Source organism: Hyla sarda, chromosome 1 (genome assembly GCF_029499605.1).
Source record: "Hyla sarda isolate aHylSar1 chromosome 1, aHylSar1.hap1, whole genome shotgun sequence".
Lineage (NCBI taxonomy): Eukaryota > Metazoa > Chordata > Amphibia > Anura > Hylidae > Hyla > Hyla sarda.
In genome coordinates, this window is record NC_079189.1 from 128166067 (window position 1) to 128180350 (window position 14284).

General features: G+C 35.0%; 1 protein-coding gene across 3 annotated transcripts in view; it reads left to right on the top strand.

Annotated features, from left to right (window-relative positions):
• The window catches only part of SPOCK3 (SPARC (osteonectin), cwcv and kazal like domains proteoglycan 3), a 366584-nt gene extending 353022 nt beyond the window's left edge, over positions 1 to 13562 (top strand). For 2 of the 3 annotated variants that reach the window (XM_056561105.1, XM_056561114.1), the window contains exons 7-11: positions 339 to 458; positions 4476 to 4697; positions 6582 to 6644; positions 7933 to 8070; positions 10490 to 13562. In XM_056561105.1, coding sequence (XP_056417080.1) covers positions 339 to 458; positions 4476 to 4697; positions 6582 to 6644; positions 7933 to 8070; positions 10490 to 10662 — 716 coding nt within the window. In that variant the 3' untranslated portion in view covers positions 10663 to 13562. The remainder of the gene's footprint in view (positions 1 to 338; positions 459 to 4475; positions 4698 to 6581; positions 6645 to 7932; positions 8071 to 10489) is intronic. The other variant, XM_056561123.1, reaches the window with a different exon arrangement.
• Positions 13563 to 14284: the final 722 nt, after the last annotated feature.

Here is a 14284-nt window from a genome sequence, read left to right on the forward strand (position 1 = left end):
GAAGTAGATTTTTTCTAACACTGGACAGTTCTTTCAATTACTAAGCTATAAATATGAAGATTTCTACAGTAAGATTATCAATGAGATCACTGTGATTTGTCCCCTATATTTCATGTAACATTAGGACAGTATAGGGGTTTTGTAGCTCTTTGTATCTGATTAAGTTATGAAATATATTTTTTTAATCATATAAAAGATTTTATGTGATATCATATCATCCTGTCAAAAGAGCAAATTCCGAAAAATAAATGTGCTTATTAAAATGTTGCCATTGCTGAAATGTAAATGTGATGGGAATGTCACCCAAAGTTAAAAGTTTTCTTTTGTTGTCATTTTAGTGTGCACCGATCAGGAGTTCAGAGAAATTGCCAATAGGCTAAGGGACTGGTTTAAAGCACTTCATGAAAGTGGATTCCAGAAAAAGAAAACAAAGTCTACTTCAAGACCAGAGAGAAGCAGTAAGAAATACTTATTATGCTGTTGTATTTACAATATATTTATACAAAGTCATGAATGGATGACTGGATGGCTGGATTAAGAAATGAACAAAGAATTCAGAGGATGTTGAGGTAGCAATTACTCCTGGGCACTGGTGTTTAAGGTGAAACAGTGGTTCTCCTATAACTTAAATGGGCACTAAAACATTAAAACAATTTTTTGACATTGCACTCCTTATGGTAAATAAAAAATCTTTCTAATATACTTTGTGAAAACAAAATGAAGTTTTCTATGTTTTATAAGCTGCCACTAGGTGTCTCCCTACTTGTCCAGAGCATATTTTCCCCCATCTTTTGCACAGACTTTGGACTCCTGCTGGCCTGGCAGAAGTCCAAACTCAGGAAATGCTGAGGGGGGTTTGTGCAGCCTTATCCAATGAGAGCTTATCTCACACACTGAACTGCTCTGGGCTGTGTGTAGCAGAGTGAAGGAGGAAGTTCTCCCCTGTATGGCCTGCTTGGTAATGTACCTTCCCAGTCTGTGAATCTGACAGACTCAGCAGATAATACAGATCAATATCAAGGTAGAAATCTAACAAATAATAAAAATAAAGGTGGGGGGGTTATCATGATGGAGGGAGTTAACACGGAGGATTATAAAAATTTTGCAAGATCATGAGAGACTCTTTAATAAGACAAGATGGTTGCATATTAAATTTGGCACTCACTGATGATGGTGTGGGAACCAAAATTAAGACATAATTTGCATTGGTTGTTTGATACAATATATCATGCATGTTTTAATGTATAATGACTATACTCATTTAATTGAAACATTGCATATGGCTCATTTAAACATTTGCATACATTAATTTCTTAGAATAAATATTGTGACACATTTAAATAGCAACTATTCCCTATGTTGCCAGTTGGTTCATAATGTAAAATTCTAGTTTAAAAATATATTTCAATATTCTATCATGTTCTTCTGTTAGGATCTTCAGGACATTAACCCCTTAAAGGACCGGGTTTTTTACCGTTTTTGCATTTTCGTTTTTTGCTCCTTGCCTTTAAAAAATCATAACTCTTTCAATTTTGCACCTAAAAATCCACATGATTGCTTATTTTTTGCGCCACCAATTCTACTTTGTAAAAAATCATTGTGAGACAAAATTGAAAAAAAGCGCAGTTTTGTAACTTTTGGGGGCTTCCGTTTCTACGTAGTAAATTTTTCGGTAAAAATGATACCTTCTCTTTATTCTGTAGGTTCATACGATTAAAATGATACCCTACTGATATAGGTTTGATTTTGTCGTACGTCTGGAAAAAATCATAACTTCATGCAGGAAAATTAATACGTTTAAAATTGTCATCTTCTGACCCCTATAACTTTATAGGGCCGTATGAGGGCTAATTTTTTGCGCCATGATCTGAAGTTTTTAATGGTACCATTTTGCATTGATAGGACTTATTGATCGTGCAGTTTAATTAACAATATATTTTTATAATTTGGACATTTCCGTACGCGGCGATACCATTTATGTTATGTTTATTTTTTTTTATGGGAAAAGGTGGGTGATTTAAACTTTTAATAGGGAAGGGGTTAAATGATCTTTATTCACTTTTTTTCTCACTTTTTTTTTGCAGTGTTATAGCTCCCATAGGGACCTATAACACTGCACACACTGATCTTTTACATTGATCACTGGTTTCTCATAGGAAACCAGTGATCGATGATTCTGCTGCTTGACTGCTCATGCCTGGATCTCAGGCACTGAGCAGTCATTCGGTGATCTGACAGCGAGGTGGCAGGTAGGGACCGTCCTGCTTTCCAGTAAGCTGTTCGGGATGCCGCGATTTTGCCGCGGCTATCCCGAACAGCCCACTGAGCTAACCGGTATGGTTTCACTTTCACTTTAGACGCGGCGTTCAACTTTGAACGCCGCGTCTAAAGGGTTAATAGCGCGTGGCACCGCGATCAATGCCGCACGCTATTAGCCACGGTCCCCGCGTTATAGATCGGAAGCGGACACATGACGTTCCAGTACGTCATGTGTCCTTAAGGGGTTAAATTACATTATTTGTTCTATTGATTGTACTTATATTATTCAAGCCTTTCAGTAAATTGTGTAATTATATGGGGTGCAGCGGTCACAGTTGAACTTTAGCCCTGGAGCCTGAGGGGACCCAAAAAGTCAAATGCCCCATAAGAATGCAACACTATGGCAAGTTGCATTTGAGCTTTTTTATTTTTTTTTATTTTTTTTATTATAATTATTACAAGGTGTGTTCTTATTGAGACACCCTATTTAAACATAATTTCCTCCATGGTCTAAATAGCATAAGTGAATTGGAGATAGTGATAAGAAATTATTTAGTAAATTATTTTACATTAATTTTACATTCATTAAAAAACATTATTTTCTTAATTTTGCTGTCTCTGTAATATGCACTGTAATCAACAACAATAGCATGTTGCATACAAAAGTTACTCAGAAAATCCAGAATTTAGTGCAGCAGAGAGCAGTACACAATAAGAACTCCACAAAGCTGTTAGAGTCAACCAGAATTACAAAAATGACTTATTATATGCTCAAATAAAGATCCTTATAATTACAATTAATACAAAAATAAGCAAAAACAATGATCTACAAATAACACCAATACATAAAACAGTACTCACAGCAACCCAAAATCATAGTTATCGCCATAGTCAAGACTATTATTATTAATATATTAAAATGAACATAACATTAAAGCGGTACTCCAGTGAAAAACTTTTTTTTTAATCAACTGGTGCCAGAAAGTTAAACAGATTTGTAAATTACCTCTATTAAACAATATTAATCCTTCTACTACTTATTAGCTGCTGAATACTAGAGAGAAAATGTTTTCTTTTTTGAACACAGAGCTCTCTGCTGACATCATGACCACAGTGCTCTCTGTTGACTTCTCTGTCCATTTTAGGAACTTAAAATGGACAGAGGTGTGAGCAGAGAGCACTGTGGTCATGATGTCAGCAGAGAGCTCTGTGTTCCAAAAAGAAAACAATTTCCTCTGTAGTATTCAGTAGCTAATAAGTACTGGAAGGATTAAGATTTCTTAATAGAAGTGATTTACAAATCTGTTTAACTTTCTGGCACCATTTGATAAAAAAAAATGTTTTTTTTACCCCTTTAAACCCACTTGGACAAAAAATGTTTTTGTACATTTCTAAAGTCCTTTGTCTACTAATAAATTCAAAACATGTGGTATGTCACTAATAATACAAAAATAGAAAAAATCTACTTAGTAATATAACTGTAAACAAAAAGATAAAATGTCTTTTAGCCCCAGGAAAGTTTTAATATTGAGTGAAGTTGCTATAAAAGTTTAAAATAAAGCACACCTACCTGCATACTTACCCACGATAGGCAGGGGTCAAGTCCTCGGAAAAAAAAAGTGTGGGAACTCACAAAAGATTTTCACTCAAGGGCTGATCCTGCAGGACTCCTGCTAATGGGAACAGTGTTCCTGCTGTGGAAAAAAGTGCAGGAACTCTGTTCCCATGCGTTCCTGCAGGACTTGAGCCCTGCCTTTAGGGTAGGGTCACACGTGCCATGATTTGCTGTGTATTTGCTGCTGCGTATTTTTTCTATCCATGGAAGGCAATGGGTAGCAAAATTAGCTGCAGAAAATATGCAGCAAAATACGGTACGAATGACCTTACCCTTAAGGCAAAATGTGTTCAGTTGTTAAGTGGTTAATGTATGCAATGCAAAGTTTATCACAACTTGCAATTCTGTAAAACATATTTTATGTAATTCTATTACCTCCCAATACCGTCAACATGTCTTTATTAAAAATCCTATAACCCATTTATTCAGTTTACAATTTTTAATTTCTGTTCCATCGAAATTGAATACGTTAGTTGTGATTCTGCATGGAACATTTGCTACATAAAGATAATAATATGTGTTGTTATGTTTTATTACTTTTGCGAAAATGACATTACTGGTCTATTGAGTACTAAATAACTTTTGTTTATCTGCCTCTTAGGGTTTGATACTAGCATTCTGCCAATTTGCAGGGACTCTCTTGGGTGGATGTTTAATAGACTTGATCGAAATTATGACCTGCTGCTGGATCAGTCTGAGCTTGGAAGCATTTATATTGACAAGAATGAGCAGTGTACAAAGGCTTTCTTCAATACATGTGACACATACAAGGACAGTTTAATATCTAACAATGAGTGGTGCTACTGCTTCCAGCGACAGCAAGGTAACCTTAAAGATATTCATGGCCATGAATAACTTTTTGTAAAGCTTGGGAACAAAATATCTGTGTATTATTGTGTAGAGAACACTTCTATAATAGGACATTGTATTGTAGATCATTAGAAGGGCATGTTCATGTTGCAGCTTTCAGCATGCATCACACATTGTAGGATAATGAAATGTTTTTTAATTGGAACACGCTGCAACCATTATCGATATGGAGGATACAGGAGTAGAGAAATAATAACCATAGGGGAAATACAGAACAGAGAAACTGCACATCAAAAAGCATTAATAGTCAACACATAACCATCTGCACTTCTTTTAGCATAGTCCCTCTAGCAATAGCTGCAGCTGTTGCTATACCCCAGCTTCCAACTCCCACAGCTAAAATTGGAAAAATATGATATATGTGCTTGGATTTTGTCACCCCAAGATGATTAAAAGAGTTCACAACAAACATTTTGTCACTCAAATTTTTTTGCAGCAGCCCCAGTCTGAGCTTAGATGTGACAATTTACTCCATTTTATTCTAATGCCTGAGGACCTTCCATGGATTTCTATAATGTTTAAGGGGTACACTGGGAAAATATGTTTAAATTAACTGGTGCTAGAAAGTTAAACAGATTTTTTAATTACTTCTATTTAAAAACCGTAATCTTTCCAGTACTTATCAGCTATTGTATGCTACAGAAGAAGTTGGGTAGTCCATTCCAGTCTGACCACAGTGCTCTCTGCTGCCACCTCTGTTTGTGTCAAAAACTGTACAGAGCATGTTTGCATATAATGGTAAATGAGCATGTTTAAAACTAAATACACTATACAGTATAAATACTATCTCACATAAGTGAGTAAAACCCTCACATTTCTGTAAATATTTTATTATACCTTTTTATGTGATAACACTAAAGAAATTACATTTAGTCATGTGAGTGCACACCCTGTATAACAGTGTTTAATGTTGTGCCCCCGCAAAATAACAAAACACACAGCCATTAATGTCTAAACATTGACAATAAAAGTGAGTACACCCCTAAGTGGGGAAGTTCCAAATTGGGCCATTTTCCCTCCCAATGTCATGTTACATGTGTTACAAGGTCTCAGTAGTAAATAGGGAGCAGGTGTCTTACATTTGATGTTATCAAACTCTCTTAAGTACCAATCACTGAAAGTTCAACATGGCACCTCATAGTAAAGAACTCTCTGAACATTTGAAAAAAAAGGAATTGTTATTCTACATGAAGATAGCCTTTTGGAAGATTGCCAAGAACCTAAAACTAAGCTGCAGCATGGTGGGCAAGACCCTACAGAGGTTTTACAGGTCAGGTTCCACTCAGAACAGTTCCAGCCATGGTCAATTAAATAAGTTGAGTGCACATGCTCAGCATCATATCCAGAGGTTGGGTTTGGGAAATAGACGTATTTCTGCAGAGGTTGAAGGGGTGGGGGTGGTTGAGCTATAATCACTCAAGTTTTAGGGCTTTGTTCACATGTTTAACAGCATTTTCCACACATTTACTTAATTTAGACAGTTTTTACTGTGATTTCCAAACTTGGGTTAAAAAATAGACATTTTATTGTGCTTTGAACAATTGGGGACCAGAAGCACAATTTTTTTTGCTACAATTTGGGGAAATTGATGGCAAAAACAGAAAAATGCAGATAAAACCCCAATATGGGGGAGGTTTATAACTACTATATATCCTGATTCCTGAGATATCAGCAGTGTACAGATACAACTGGAGGCGAGGGGTCTGGGAGCTAGCAAGATTGATCTGAGGTGACGTCTCCCTCTGACACATTGACAACTTTGATTTACTGTAATTCTATACAGAACACTATATTTTTTTTTTATTAAATATATTCAAAAACACATGTTTATTCACAGATCCCCCATGTCAGACTGAATTTAACAACATTCAGAAGCAGCATGGAGTAAAGAAACTTCTTGGTAAGTTACTTGTCTGTTAACTAATTACACTTTTACAGAAATATGTCAGAATTGATAAAGCCAGCAGTAAATGTTATAATGTTCCAACTATCTGGCACTGAGTAGGCTAGTAATCCTAATATTTAAACATATGACAATGAAACCGATCAAAATGTCGTATCCAAACAACTGTAGGGCACATAGTAAAAACGGCAATTGATCACTGCCTTTTTTTAAACAACTTTATAGCATGGGATTTCTAAGATATTTGCACAACATTTCATTTTTCAAAACTGACCTCTCACTCAAGAAAAAAAACACTACAGAAGTGGCCACTAGGTGTCCTACTTCCCTGCAAACTATCATCCACTACCTGCTGCTAGAGGAATTCTCTGTAGAGAAACCAAAACAGGAAGTGGGATGAGGCCTAGACAGTCAAGGCACTCTATTGTGCTAAACACTATACCTGAAAGGTAAATAATTGTATTCTTCATATGTCTTACTACCCAGAATTGCCTTTGTTCCTTGTGAAAATACTGGTGTTCCTTCTGTTTACATAGTGCTGCCTCCTAAATGTCATTTAATACTAAAACCAGGGCTGCATTTTAATCTCAAACTGTATGATAAACCATAATTACTAGCAACACGGTATCAGCATGTTTAGTCTAAGCAGTGGGTACTTTTCTCTAGCACCATGTGCACCATCTCTTCATTGTGTAAAAACAATACAGGCATATTACTTATCTCTGATCAGTAAAAAAAAAAAGGCTAAAAATCACCTTTTCTCAAAGTTTTGTGTAACAAAGCTGGTGCTGGTTCTTTTTAAATCCTCATGAAAGTATTGATATGCTTTAAGATACAAATATTGTGGAAGATAAGTAATTGTGTGAGGAGCTATTACAAGTTTAAAATCTAAGCTTTCCATAAAATCCTGCTTAGGCAACAATACTTATACAGTTCATCAAAAGAGAAAGCCAAATAAATAAACCACTAGGGCAAAGGAATATTCATATTTCTATTATTAACTGGTCATTGAACCATGTCAATGGTTTTACTGAGTGACTAAGCAATATTTTACAGTATTTCGTATCTCTGATCAGCATCTACGAGACAAGAATGGTGTATAACATAGATAATAATTAACTTGTTTAATTTTTGAAGACCAAAAACATGGAAAACCAAATAAACCTTAGATCAGCATTTTCTAATACATTATACATACTAGATTTTTAACAAAGAAAAATAAAATCTATCGGCAGATAAATCAGCAGTCTTCCCGATATTATAATTATTAATATTACTTTTAAAGGCTACTATATCCCAGCATGTGATGAAGATGGCTATTACAAACCAGCTCAATGTCATGGAAGTGTTGGCCAGTGTTGGTGTGTTGATAGATACGGGAATGAAGTCACAGGATCCAGAAAAGTGGGATCTGCAGAGTGTGGTATTTATCTTTTAAATTCTTTATTGCAGCAATGTTTAAATACAATCCACAAAGATATTGTACAGCTTTACAAAATGACAGTCCTATTATTATAATAATTTTTTTGCACAATATTTTACCATATTTTAAACCATACACATACACACACACACACACACGTCAAGAAGCAATAACAATAAAACCACCAACAGGAGAATAAAATCTCACAACAATAGTAGCTGTCTAGGGGGATTTCTTGTTTGATAAGGGAAGTAATGGAAAAAAACAACAATTTAGCATTTTTTTCTCTAAGGGTCATTAAGATTACAGTAGTACCATGTATCTATTTTTCTTTTACTATTGATCTTTATTTTTACTTAAACTTTAAATCATGCTGATCACAGGTCTGATAGACAGGTGAGTACGGACACAGCAGCAGGGAGTAAACGAGGCAAGACAAGGTGGTAACAGGCAGTCCTGTAACAGGAATTGGTTAACAGGAAAGAATCATCCAGATTTTTTTTTTCTGATTAGAGACAGATACCTAAAAATGTTTTGTTTTCTTATCTGTTTCTATTTTCTGATCTGTGAGCAACAACCATTGTGTGCGCATCTGTTATCTATACACTGGTGTCACCAGTCACTGTACTCCTGTCTATGATGATAGGGAAGACACTGCTATGAAGTGATCTGTACAGAACAGGAAGTCACAGCTTAGTTTAATGCCAAGTGGGCAGAATGGAAATTACTGAGTATTTTTTTTTTAAAATATGGTTAACATAAACACTTGATTTAAACATTAGTTCTTGGTTATAGATACTAAAGGATACCTTCTAAGGTCTGTGGAGTCCACATATTGATGGATCAGGGCTTTTTTTTTTTTTTTTAGAGACATAGGGGAAAACCTACTCAATACTAGTAGGTTTTACATATAAACATAGAATGTATCTGCAGACAAGAACCATTTGTTCCATCTAGTCTGCCCAATATTTCTGAATACCATAAATAGCCCTTGTCCCTATCTTATATAATAGAGAAGGACTCCAAAAGAACCAGGATTTTTGGCACTGACCACGGAGGAATAATCGGAGCCCAGGTAAAGGAATAAGGTTTAATAGCAATGCGTTTCAAGGCTTGATGAAGCCGTGCAAGCGCAGTGAAGCGCGTTGCTATTAAACGTTATTCCTTTACCTGGGCTCCGATTATTCCTCCGTGGTCAGCGCCGAAAATCCTGGTTCTTTTGAAGTCCTTCTCTATTCCACAATTTTTCAGGAAGGCTGCAGACTATTGTTGTGTATGCCACTACACAACTTAGCAGGGTGTGCATGGAAATGTCATCTTTCCCCTTCCCCCACCCTCGTGCTGGCTATACTCCACAGGGAGAGCCTTTCTTTTTTCTCTTTTCTATCTTATATAAGGAATAGTTTATGCCTATCCCATGCATTTTAAACTCCTTCAGTGTATTTGCAGCTACCACTTCTACAGGAAAGCTATTCCACACATCCACTACTCTCTGAGTGAAGTAATACTTCTTAATTTTACTGCATAAACCTTTGCCCCCCTAATTTAAAACTATGTCCTCTTGTGCTGGTTTTTCTGCTTTTAAATACATCACCCTCCTTTACTGTGTTGATTCCCTTTATGTATATATAAGTTTCTATCATATCTCCTCTGTCTCATCCGTCTTCCAAGCTATACATGTTAAGGTCCTTTAACCGTTCCTGGTAAGTTTTATCCCGCAACCCAAGTAGCTCTTCTCTGAACTCTCTATGGAAAAAAAAATAATAACTCTAGTTTTTTCAATATTACCGTAATTTGCAACTGCAAAGTATATTTTCTTTTTTTTTTCTCATAATAGAATTTTATTAAATTTAGCAATAAAACATTACAAGAGTAGAAAGAAAAACAGTATTGTAGCGATCTCGTCAGCATAAGTTGGTTATCTTAAAAGGGGAATCTCTTATCAGAATATAACAGGCAATGTAACAACATAACTTCTGTAGTCAAAAAGGGCAATGCGTAACACATGTAGACACCCAGTATAGGGAACTCAATCTTCCATGTTGAAGAGGGGAGAAACATTATGTAGGTAGGATTGTCAGGTACTGGTTCTAATCAACGGTATGTGACAACCAGCTGGAAGGCGGGCAATGGGAAAAGTACATCAGTTGAGAGCAAAGTGTATTTTCAATATAAATCAATATTTTACAGAATTTCTTTCTGCAATGTATGGATGAGAGTTATTAAAATTTCATCCACTTTGCTGGTGCTGTAATATACTGCAGATTTTTTGCCCACAAATTTGCAGTTGAAAATCTACAATATATCAACCCCTTGTCAACATACCCTTCTAGGTCAAGTATCTTAAACAAGTATCCATTTCATGTTTGTAACTAAATGTTACACAATTTTAAACATTAATTTATCATGTATTTAATAGCAGGCGCTGATTCAGAAACATCAGGAGATTTTGGAAGTGGGGACTTTCACGACTGGTCTGATGATGAGGATGATGAAGAAATGATGAATGATGAAGATGAAATTGATGACGATGATGAGGATGAAGGGGGAGATGATGAGGATGAAGATGAAGATGAGGATGGATATATTTGACATAACAAACCAATCCATTTTATTTTTCATGTCTATGAGAAAAGACATCTCTTAGGAAATACCTTTTGCTCATGCCACCACCAAGATAAAAGGATAAAAGGATTTAACAAGAAACAGAAATAAAAAAATAAAAAAACATGTATATTTTGTATGATGATACCAAGTAAGGGTGGAGTTATAGACTTTTGTTTCATTTATGTGCATTTAAGCATTTATATGCATTTAACAAGAAGACAACACTTTCAAAGTATAACCTGAAGAAAGGCAACTCATACCCGTACAACAATTTAGGAATACATAGATTAAGCATGAAGGATACTGGTTATGACTTGGACTTTTCTAGATGGAAACTAAAACATACCTACTGAAACCCGAAGTAGGAAATGTGAAAAGTAGAGAAAGGGAAAAGTTTCCATATTTTTGTTTGCATCTTTCCTCAGATTGTGCAGAAATGTGTTTACTTTATTAGCTTTTAGTAATGTTATTATTTTACTCTTTCCTTCTTTTATTTTTAGAAGCATTGTATGGATTTTGTTAGTTGACCAGCATGATAATACATATGATATAGGTAACACAGATATTCCAAGAGGGATAACTGAACCGCATATCAACATTGCTCTTCCAAAGGCGACATAGGTAGAACTATGATTTTGGATGGTTTTAGGGATGGAATTAGGATAGAAAGAATAATTATTAAAAAGTAAATAACAAAATATGTTCACTCTGTCATTTCCCATTATCATTATTACAGCATTCCCCAATATGTGTATGTTTTTCTTCTGTTGTGAAGAAATACATATATGAATACTTTTCCTACAACCCAGACAGTTAAAACATATTCTTTAAGTATATTGCCTTTCAACATTAAAGTTTACAACATTGTGTCAAGACCAGTTTTATGGTGTTAGGTCAGGCTGCAGTAACCTCTGGCTATCCTATTCTTTTTATCCCTATACACACTGTAGTGTTCTATAAAGCCCATTGGCAATCCCACAACTAATGCAAGTTAAAGATGACTTATTGAATTAGCCACCTTCACTATGTAGTCAGATACAATGTATTTTTTTATATGATCATATATGACGTATTCTTTGCATAAAAAAAAATCGGATGCAAATAGAAATAAATATATATCCAACACAGTTGCTAAAGGCAGTTGAGGGGGTCTGTCTACAAAGCTCAGGAACAGTGTGCCTTGCAACACATTCCAAAAAATATATATTTTTCAATAAGAACATTCATGACATTAATTCATATCTAAGGCCAAAAGTGTTTTAGCCGGGAAAAAAGGTTGTGTAATGCAGAAATACATACTGAATAGTTAACTACAGTACATTCTTCAATGACTCCAAATGTTTTACTTGATTTCTTTTACATCCAACAAAAATTAAGACAACATAGTTTAACTTTTTGTAACACTATTTCATCTTACAAAAATAGATTTATGTGTGACTGAAGTTAAGGCATAATTCTGTCCACATAATCAATTACTTATATCTATATTCTAAAACTATGTAAGAATTTAGGTCTCATGCACACAGTAAAGTTTTGTGCAAGGATAGGAGGAGATTTATCAAAACCTGTCCAGAGGAAAAGTTGCCCATAGCAACCAATGAGCTCGCTCCTTTCATTTTTAACAAGGCCTCTGCAAAAAGAAAGAAACAATCGGATTGGTTGCTATAGGCAACTGGGCAACTTTTCCTTTGCACAGGTTTTGATAAATCTCCCCCTATAGTGAAGCCTTCTAGGCAAGCATATCTCTACTATACGTCATCTGATAAACATAGCAGATTTGTTTGTCTCGAATTCCCATGGTTTTTTTTGTCTGAATTAGTTTTAGCCTCAATAAGGCTACTTTAAAAGGGTTTAAAATGTTAGCTCTTTTTGTTTTGCCATTTGGTCCATGAACCATTTTTATTATCATTGTTTAATTTATTTTATTATCTTTTTTGCTGCAGTAAAATGCAATTTACAAACCAGCTGTTTTCTGATGAAAACAAGATAAAAAACATTGTAGAATTTATTTTTATTTTTTTATTATTCATGAAAAATTACTGCTATGTAATTCTACTAAATGATTGTTTTTCCATTGAGCTCAGTGGAACTCAATATTTTTTAAATATGGTCATGTTTGATCTGCTTTGTTGAGTTATAAAGCGTCTGTTTATGGGCTTTTTTTAATGGCTCCAAAAAAGGACCAAAACATAGCATAGAGGGTTAAATGTCTGTATGCTTCCCTATTAAATTGGAACCATTATATGGCTGTGGACATGATCCCGGAAACTTGCCAAATGTGTCATTGAGCTGACTTGAAGAATAGAAAAACTGTATTTGGCTAAGATTTCATCAATTCTATAGTTTACAATGTGAATCAAAGCATTATATAGGGTGCCTTGCACAAGGAATATAAAGAGACTATTGTTAGGCATGAGCTAAACAAACACTTTACCTATTCACCGTAGAGCTGCCGGGAAGCAGGTGTGTGCCCCTTCTTATTGTTATGTTGCTACCATGTGAAATGGATAATGCTTATGATTACTGTGTATGTTTGCATTTAATCCTTAAGAGTATAAAGCTTACTTTAATCACTATATTTATGTTGGCATGTTGTTTTATTGTGAAGAATTTTAATAAAACTCCACTACCTTCTTGTATACAGTAAATAAATCCACAATAACCTGGGAACAACTCTGTGTTTCAGCACAGTTGGGCTGTTACTTTCCAAGTCGATCCCCTGGAAATGTTTATTTTCACTTTTGCATTATTGCAAGAAAAAAAGTTAATTTGAAATAAAAGTATTCCTGACTAAATTTAATGGTAATCTTATGTATAATTGAGACAATGCATTTTCTTTTATACAGTTTATGTATAGTTTGCAAAATAAAGACTCTTGTAACCAATTATGGCTGTTTTTGTAGATTGTAATATATCTAGAATGTCTGATATTAAATTACAGAATGTGTGGAATAGTATATTAAGGAATGATTTTTGTCTTTCTCTTAAAGCAAAGTTCATGATTTATTAAGGTGGATTAGGCTGTGTTCGCACTAAGAATTTCTGGACAGAAAAATTCCTGACAGAGATTCTGAGTGTGGCCAGCACAATCTGAAATCATAGACAGCAATGTCTGCAGAGTGGATTGCACAAAAAAAATTAACAAGTTCATTATTTTGATATCGGAACTTCTGCGACAGTAACTTCCGCCACTGACATATTGCTAACAATGGGATTCTGTTGCACTGGAATTACCAACAGAAATTCCTGAGCTGAATTTAAGTTGGAAATTCCGTAGTGTCAACCCAGCCTTATTATGTCACATTCATATGAAGACTGGAAACTTGACACATGGAAAAAAAAATTCCTCAACATGAAAAAATGTCATATCCACATAACTACCCCACCCCCCACCCCCCCCCCCCCCCCCGGCAAAAAAAAATAAAAAATAAAAAAAATTGGGAAACAAAGAATGCACCAGCTGTACCTGCTAAAGAGGTGTTGTGCATGGCTTTATTTGTGTAGCAGTATTTTTAGACAAGGGCACACATTTATTAGAAACAGACCATAGTATAGTACTATTATTAGCACCACACTGTACAAAAAAGTACTGGGGCACAGGGTATCA